General features: G+C 50.2%; 3 protein-coding genes across 3 annotated transcripts; 1 reads left to right on the forward strand and 2 right to left on the reverse strand.

Annotated features, from left to right (window-relative positions):
- Positions 1 to 472: 472 nt before the first annotated feature.
- On the reverse strand, positions 473 to 2310 carry CCOS01_06590 (cytochrome P450; the record flags this gene model as incomplete). Its single annotated transcript, XM_060454758.1, has 5 exons — positions 473 to 897; positions 950 to 1582; positions 1641 to 1709; positions 1781 to 1865; positions 1930 to 2310. 5 exons carry the CDS (start codon positions 2308 to 2310, stop codon positions 473 to 475), a joined length of 1593 nt encoding a protein of 530 aa, XP_060314458.1.
- Positions 2311 to 2810: 500 nt separating this feature from the next.
- On the forward strand, positions 2811 to 4913 carry CCOS01_06591 (uncharacterized protein; the record flags this gene model as incomplete). Its single annotated transcript, XM_060454759.1, has 2 exons — positions 2811 to 2889; positions 2956 to 4913. The coding sequence occupies 2 exons, from the start codon at positions 2811 to 2813 to the stop codon at positions 4911 to 4913; spliced, it is 2037 nt and encodes a 678-aa protein (XP_060314459.1).
- Positions 4914 to 5423: 510 nt separating this feature from the next.
- CCOS01_06592 (uncharacterized protein) lies at positions 5424 to 8514 on the reverse strand (the record flags this gene model as incomplete). The annotated part of the gene is made up of 2 exons (XM_060454760.1): positions 5424 to 7980; positions 8057 to 8514. 2 exons carry the CDS (start codon positions 8512 to 8514, stop codon positions 5424 to 5426), a joined length of 3015 nt encoding a protein of 1004 aa, XP_060314460.1.
- Positions 8515 to 8897: the final 383 nt, after the last annotated feature.

The raw sequence follows: 8897 nt of genomic DNA on the forward strand, positions 1-8897 counted from the left end.
CGTTGGATCAGAACAGATATATGTAAACTTATCAAGTTCATGGGTATTGTAGCAACTAAGCCCAGATAGCTGTCAATGGCATTCAGTGTATTCAAAGTGGTAAATCGAATTGATGTGTCTTCCGTAAGGGTACTAATTGCTGGGGTATTGAGAGAAGCCGATCATCTTGTACATCTTATTTTGATTTCTTGAGTTGTAGAGCCAACACCATCGAATAAGGTAGAGTTGGCAAGGTACAGGAAAGAGTGACTTTGTCCCTTTGCTTTCATTAAGGTACCACTCCCAATATCCTGGCTCGAATGATAAGTATTATAAAGCCAGAAACGTCAAAAGTCGATACATTGGGGTGCTTCCACTTTGATGAGGACGCCGAGAAGAAGTCAGTAAATTGAATCACAAGATCAAAGAGTTTCTCTTTTCTAGCAAAGTGCAAGACAACAACTCTTCTCGCGTTCATTGCAATAAACTAGAGCTAAAGCTGTCTGCGCCTAAACAGTATCTCCTGTTCCTCCCCCGGAGTGATCATCGCCCCCTTAATCCCGTTCTGAGGTCTCCCTGCCTCCTTATCAACAAGGTCCAATTCGAAATTATCAACCAAATGAAGTATGATGAGCTTGATGATCGCACTACCGAAGAAACGGCCGGGACAGGCCTGGCGCCCGAACCCGAAATGCAATTGCTCGGAAGAGTAACTCGTGAACTGGTTTCTATGAGCACCACCGTCGGCCGCGTTCATCCGTTTATTATGGAAACGAAGACCATCAAACTCTTCGGGAGAGGAGTAGACTTCAGAATCCCACGAGACCATAGATGAGGGAGCGAGGATGTGAGTCCCTTCCGGAAGATGAACGCCGTTTGAAAGGGTTACGGGCTTCATGACCTGTCTTGAAAATGCAGCTTTTCGCCTCATTAGCTTGAGCATCTGAACATGGTATCAGTGGCCACTTACTCAATGTGGTAGGGTTCATTCTTTGAGACTCCTTCAAAAAGCTGTCAAGCTTTGTTAAGCTGCTAAGGATCGCCGCCTCTTTTGTGTTTGACTCTTGGCGCTTCCGCGCCTCTTGGTTCTCTTCTCGGATGGTGTCCTGATACTTCGGCATTGCCGCCAAATCCAGGACCGCATTGGTCAAGGTGACGCCTGAAGCGTGAAGAGAACCAAATCCTGAGACGAGACACATCTCGGCTACGAAGCCGTCACTCTTAGGTGACTTGTCCTTAGCTGCGTTATCAGTCATCCACTGCAGAAGGTCATTCGGTCTTTCCCACTCCTTTCCGGAAGCTCGAGCTGCCGCTTCCGCCGCCCGGCGCTGCTTTATGATCGGAATCAACATGTCTCTGGCAGTAGCTTGTCGCTTCCACACATCGCAAATGCCTGAGACAAAACCTCCTCTGGCGGCAAAGGGACGCAAGGGTCGAGACCATGCCTTGAGGGCCCAGCCGCCGGCGAACAAGTCGTCAAGAAAGCCCACCATGGTGTCGAGCCAGACCTCGTCGCGGCTCAGGTCCGGACCAACAGTCATGCGAGAGACGACTAGGGCCATGATTTTGATCATGCGAGGCCAAAGTGCAGCAGCGGACCATTCTAAAAGGTTTAGCTATTAGATTACTGGGCTTTCATGATTCCTGAGCCAACTACTTACCTTGACCAGCAGGAAGGTGCAAGGAGCACGCGTACTCAACTTCTTCTCGCATACCGGGGAGCAATGCACCTTTTTGGTGTCAGTAACCTTGGATTCCTCGTGTCCATCTGAAGACTATGATGGCTGCTAGTATCACGTACCAACTTGTCGTGTCAAGTCCGTCTGCACTGAATGGAACAGAAGATGGTCCGCGATCCTCAGCCATTCGTAATCGCCAATGATTCGCTACATAGACACCCATCAGTCAATTGTTCAGAGTGTTTCGGACAATTATTGCACAACATCATACCGTCTGACTCGCAGCATGCACGTCGACCACATCCGTTCCCTTGGCATTGAGCTCCTCGACAAACTTGGGTGCAACAATCACCACGAAGCCGTCGATGCCCCAGACCTGATAGACACCATCTCGAAACCTCTCCCAGCCCTCTTGGAGGATGGACTTGAAGTTGTGCACGTACTTTTCTGAGGCAGAGGCGTAGTTCTTATCTTCGCCGAGATTCAAGACAGGCACGCGGACTTTCGGCTCTTTCCAGCGGTACAGGCTAATGAGGGACGGAACGACTTTGTAGAGAACGACAACGACGAGAAAAGAGGCTGCGATGGTGAAGCTCTCGGTAAGCGTTCTATCGAAGAGGTACCTACGCGGACCGGAAAGTAGGTCAGACATCTTGGCGGTAATTGCTAGGGCTTCATAGAACAGAAGTCGACGAAAGGTTCCGGCAGCAGGCGGAAGTATGTCGCCGTTTAAGATTAAAAAGTATATGAATGACATTGATACTCTTGCAACTTCTCATAAAGCTGACAGGGATCTTTTATGGAGTGGAGTTGTTGCAGCATGGTTGCTTGTGGATCGGGTAATCAAGCACGTAAGCAACCAGATAATCATAAACCAGGCATATTATGCACGTGTAAGTCGGCAAAATATCGTAAGCTTGGCAACTTGAAAGGTAAACTCAGACGTATAAGCACGCAACTTCTCGAATGGTGCTTCAAGTAGGCCGCCAGAGAAGGCTCGTCGCGGCCACGTCTTGAGAAGAGCTGGAGATAGTATGTTTAATGCCATATGAGAAATCCAGCAAGACGATTGTTCCAATTTAAAGAAGAACGCTACAGCTTTGTAACAATTGCAAAAAGTCGTTTTCATTGTATACTAAAATTCCAGTCATCATGGGCGACATCATTGATCTGCCGGACCAATCTAAATTCTCGAGAAATCACTTCCAAGTCCTATCTCCAACGAATGAAGGTAAAGTAGTGGTCATCCCTTACCTACATCAGGCACAGCTTTAGTCCTTTATCTAACCATGGTCAGCCGTATATGAATTCTCTTGGAAAGCCTACACAAATCCGATTCGCGGCAACGATTGGCAAACCATCGACATTGTCTTCGATATTATCCCAACAGATGCCTCCAATAACACACGGCTGAGCCACGCGTGGGACGATGACTGGCGCTTCTCTATCTCGACATCTAAGCTTGCGACCGATTTTCTCTCTGGATGTCTACGCGCATCCCTAAAAAGCGGCCTCGGGTGCGGCCCCCGCGTCGCCAAGCTCATCGTGCCGCTCGTTAAGGGGCAAATCGTTCGATCCGATATCATCCCGCTCCGCTTTATTGACTGCGAGTTCGTAGACGCCCGGTCATCCCTAGCAGAGCCACTGAGATTCTTTTCGGGTCTGCCTGTTCAAGTCTCTCAACTAGATGACCTCGCAGAACTCCTCGGAGTGTCTGCGGGTGGTCTCATCCTTCAGGCACTGCCGCCCGGGATTGAGTCACTCGAAGCCCGCTCGTTCTCACAGTTCGTCGAAGCTGAGACGGAGAACCGCTTGTCGTTCCCGTGGATAACGACGCCGACAGCTCCTAAGACCCTAGTCATCGTTGAGGGCAGTCGTCAGCACCCCAGCGATGGAGGCACAGGACCCAACATATATCTCGCCGCCATGGCTCTGGGAATTAAGATGGTCGTTCTCGATGTCCCAGGCCACTGGTTAGAGGGTCCTGAGTATGAACACTGGCGAGAGGCTTTCATCCCCATCGAAATGTCTCAGCCTCCGGACGAAGGATTCGCAGACCGAATTGCACAGGCAGTCGCCACTTACCAAGGGAAAGTCGACGGTATTATCACCTTTTGTGACTCGTTCCAACATCAAGTAGCCCTGGCGGCGCAAAAGCTTGGTCTCCCAAGCTCCAAGCCCGAAGCCCTCATGACCGCCACCAATAAGTATGCAACCAGCGTCTTCGAGGGACGAAAGTCGCATCTTGTCTCGAGCACACAGGAGATCCTCCAGGTCGCGGCTACGCAAGGCAGCTCTCTGTTCCCCTGCATCATCAAGCCCTGCAACGGCTGGAGCTCCGAGGGCGTATTCCTTATCAATAACAACACCGAGCTCATCGAGGCCATGGGGCCCCTCGACGCGCTCTCCAAGTCCAGGCACGGCAGTGAATTCGTGATTGAGAGGTACTGTGCCGGTCCGGAGGTGGACGCCAACTTTGTTCTCCTGGACGGCGAGATCCTCTTCTTCGAGGTTTGCGATGACTTCCCCAAAAGCGCGGACACAAACGGCTCCAGCTCCGGCGGCGCAAATACATTCATCGAGCTCGACAGCGTGTTCCCCTCGAAGCTCCCCGAATCGGAGATCAACCTGCTCCGGATCTGCTTCCACAACACGCTGCTGAGGCTGGGACTCCGCAACGGCGTCATGCACCTCGAGGGACGAGTGGACAACTCGACGGTCGAGTACCGCACTGAGGACGGCGTTCTCGACCTCCGACCGAGGGCTGCCGAAGCCCAGAGCCGGGGCGCGATCAAGAGCCCCGAGGCGTGGCTCATCGAGATCAACCCGCGCCCACCGGGCATGAAGGGCACACAGGTCATCGAGTCCACGCACGGCGTCGATTACTGGGGTCTGGGAATGCTGATCGCGCTGCGAGACGGGGAGCGCACAAAGGCGCTCTGTCACCCTTACAGGAACGGCCCCCAGTACACGTGCGTGATGGTCTTCATCCCTGCGGATTACGACGTGTCCTCGGCCGAGGGCATTTTCGACTCAGGGGATATCTGCGACGATCTATTCAATCGTCGGCCAGATCTAGCCAAGAATGTGAGTCGGTACGGATGCTTGGTGAAGAAGGGTCAAAAGGTCGCCCACCCGAGCCATGGCGTGAACAGTTTCCTGGCATACTTCAATGTGTTCTCAAGAAAGGGAAGAGAGGATGCGCTGCGGCTTGCCAAGATCGTCAGGGAAGAAGTTCGATTCTCGTTTAAATAGCTGCCGGTTACTATTTACGTGTGCGATAGCCCTGCGGCTCTCAACGAAATGCCCCATTTAAAATCATCTTCGTTGAGGCTCTCTGTATGTTAGCATAGTGACACATCTTCCGATATGAATTCGAGAAAGACGCAAACACTGCGCAATGCATTACGCGAAGATAGAGTTTAACCAGTAGTAGAAGCAGCATCTCGCCATAAGGGAATGTCGTCCTAGCGGCTATTCTTACCTATCAAGCTAAATCGGCTAAGCTCGTTTTCCAATACATCGACCCATCAAGCTTGCCCTCAATTTGTGGCCGAACTGAGGTTCAAACTTGTGATTGTGAAAGACCGTTAACTTTCAGTTTCCATATGGACTTACTTAAGTAGATATCTGTAGGCATACTCACTACGTTCTGTCACCATGAGAAATGGATATGTAACTCAAAAGTAACGACATGCTATTTATGAAGAACGCAAGTAAGTTGGCAACACTAACAAAAAGAATATCAACCCTGTCACTCTTCGCCTACGCTCTTAAAATGTCTGGCCTTGGTATCAAGGCCCTTACGCGCTCATTGATCTGATTACGGAACCCAAGAATGTCCACCGCTTTCGCCAGTAACTTCAAGTTGCAATCTTCCAGGTCTGTGTCGGGCATAGACACCAGACGCCCAAGAAAAATGTCCCGAGTCGATCGTATCCTAGTATGGTTGCCCAACCTTTCTTGTATAGAGATATTAGTGGAACGAATCTGTGACTCGTCTAAGATTCCATTGATTCGACTGAACTTCTTCAGGGTCCGAATGTACAAGCTCTCCTGGTGGATGTCGGTGGAGACTTCGAAGGCCAAGTTGAGAAAGGCCCCAAATACGGGCCAACCCTCCCTCACGTTCACCCAGATTATGGCGTTCGCATCGGCACCTCGATTTAGGAACAAGTAGAACACATCTTGCTCCATTAATTCCCAGAAGTGGTTTTGCGTGGCCAAATTCTCTTCTCGGTTCCATGCTGTGGCGTGTTGGACAAGAGCTGTCCAAGCTGTCCAGTTCTTCCTCGGATCAACATTCCATTGGCACTTGTTGAGTAGCAGATCTTGTGTCTTGAGGATGATATTCATCATTTCAGGACCTTTACGCCTCCATTGCTTGTCTAGCCGAGTCTCCTGGTGACTATCTTTGGGGGTCAGCACTCGGAGGAGGAGCGACGGATCGAAGTTCGAGAGATAGTTCGGATCTTCTGTAAGCTTCCAAGACATGTATTTGATATGTTGATCGGCAATGACTTGTTCCCTCAAAAATGCCGTGGGGGGCGTTTCGGGATCTAGAGTTGCTTGGCCGGTTGAGAACATCAATAACAACGCTCGGTCGAGTTCGTCGAGAATCTTGTGTGTCTCAGCTCCGACTGCGAGAGATTCGCAGAGCACAGCCTCACACTCAAGACATCTTTTTACGAGTGATTGCAAGTCGCCTTGCCGATAGACGCCGAATTCCTTTCGGGATACCTGCCCAAAGGCTTGGGCCTTGGTCATGGAAGCATAGATCTTGAGAAGACAGAGTTGAATATTGAAGCCTTCCGGCGCACGCTCCGCAAGAAAGACTGTCATTTTGGCCGTTCTCAGAAAGTCCATCACTGTCCGGTGGAGAAATGTCACCGTACCGGATCTTCGGTTGATCTCTAAAAGTCCACGTGAGCGACTATCCAGTCGCTTCTCGGTATCGATACGAAGAGATTCCATCTTGGATGCCGCGTATGGTTGAATGGGAAGTTTCAGAAAGTAATCCTTGTCTTCGTATCCATTGTCATGGAAGTCATAAGCCATGGCATGCAGAAGTTCGTTCGCCGCAACCGCAATCTGCAGTGTTGTCGCCATTCTTTCGTGGTATTCAACGTCGACTGAATTCAGAATCTGAGTGAAAAATTTGTCAAGCTCAACTGGAACTCTTCTCAAACTTTCTATGAGGAAGTAAAGACTGTCATGGTTCGTGAGGCCCTTTCGAAGTTGCTTGACGACGAGGTAAACCCAAAGAAACACACCCGACGCTCTTTGCTCGATCTCCTGTATTAGTTCCTCTCCCTGTGATTCTGCTCCTTCCAAAAATTCCCATCTTTCGTGTCGCTGAAGATTGCCTCGGATATACTCAAGGATGTCATTTCGAGTTAAGTCCTGAATGTATAGCTTGTTCTTCTGCCGCCCGAATGCTGCCTCAAAGTCGTTCCAAGGTGGGCTAGAAACACACATCTTGATTCGCGAAGTCTCAACAAGACTTTTCAGGACTTCACACATCTCTGCATGATCCCCGTCGTATTCATCTAAGCCGTCAACGAACAGGCATACACGGAATTCTTCGTCGTGAGCCGCAACTTTGCGAAGCGTGTCACGGAGGCGGTTCAAGGTCCATGACAGGCTACCAATCTCGCTTACTCCGCCAGAGCCAGCATATCTGTTGCCGCACATGGGAAGTATCAGATCGGAGCATTGTCGAAATATGTCGTAGAGAAGAGTCCGCAAAAGACCGTGCTCGGACTTCTGCATATCGGTGCCTGCACTCCAGAAGTAATGACTGGCGATGATAACTCGGCTCGTTTTCGCCCATTCCAAAAGAAGGTCTCGAGTTCTGACTTCGCCTGACACGAATTTCATGAATGTGGACTTCCCCGACCCGGGCTTTCCCGATAGCCAAAAGAACTGTTCGTCGCTTTTGAGCCATTGCGCAAAATTACTCACGGTGCTCTGATCATCACCTTGTGGCTGGTAGACCCATTCGAACGTTTTTTGGTACACCGCTGGGATATTCTCATGTCGGGTCAGCTGGGCATCAAAGCAAAGACTTTTGAGGATATCCTGCTCTTTCCTTATGGAAGCATGAGACAGTGACATTGCCTCAAGCCTCTCTCCTAGACAATCAATCTCCTTGCTGGGCGGTGGATCCTGCCTGTTCCGATCCTGGAATTGGATGACGCTGGCTGCGAACGTCCTCATTTCGAGCGCGTACGAATCGAATTTTGCGGCTTGGTCCAACTGTAGTTTGCGACTTTCCTCCTGCAGCTCCTTGATTTCTCGTGTGCGAAGGTCTTGTGCTTGGCTACAGAATTCTGTGAATCATTGCTTCTGCTGACCGCTGACAGTCCAAATTGCGGTGCGGGAAATTTCTCGCCTACCTTGCGATTGTAATGATCTGAAGCGTCATACCCATCTGAGTCTTTCTCAATCTATCTTCCATGTATTCAATTTCGTTTTTTGCCAAGAAGTGTCTAAGAGCAGCCCGGAAACTTCGCCAAGAACTTTGGGGCATCACCGGTGACTTAAGGCTTTTGACCACTTCCAGCAGCTTCTCGCAATCACTCTGGCTCAGAGTAAGCATTGTGCGTAGTGTGAGGTTTCCCTGACCGGATCTGGGCGCATGGAAATTGAGAAAATAGTTGGCATCATTGCAGCCCGCTGTAAGCTGATCTAAGTATCTCTTCAGCTCCCCGTAAAGGGTCTCCAGGTCCGAAACAGCTGCAGTGGAGCCGGAAGCAGACCGATGAATCTCGACGGTCGATTTGAGTATCCCCCAGGCGAAGTCAACAAATTGCACAACGTTGCTAGCCAAACCTAGAGCCCCAATGGGATCCATGTGAGCGGTTTGTTTGGGAGAGGACTAGCAAAGGCCGAGCAAGAAAGAAAACTTCCAAATGGTAAGGGTGATAAACACATATGTTTTTGAATACAGATGTTGGGGTCAAGGCTTTATTTACAGGCTTATATCCATCGGCATCCCACAGCCCCTCCTGACTTTCACGTAGGGGGCGCAATTTAAGAGAGGGCTGGAAGATCGTGTTCGTTTTGAAATCATGCAGCAGACTGCAGAACGGGGTAAGGATGAGCTGACAGCCAGCAATCTCAGCCACACTCAGTCAGCTGCAGCAGGCCAAGCGTTCGATGGTTGCATTAACACCAATTTCCCAAGCCAATAGGGAACCCCTTGGCCCGTGTGAGTGTGCCTGATAGGCACAACAA

This window comes from Colletotrichum costaricense (genome assembly GCF_030867565.1).
Source record: "Colletotrichum costaricense strain IMI 309622 chromosome Unknown Scaffold_6.1, whole genome shotgun sequence".
Taxonomy (NCBI): domain Eukaryota; kingdom Fungi; phylum Ascomycota; class Sordariomycetes; order Glomerellales; family Glomerellaceae; genus Colletotrichum; species Colletotrichum costaricense.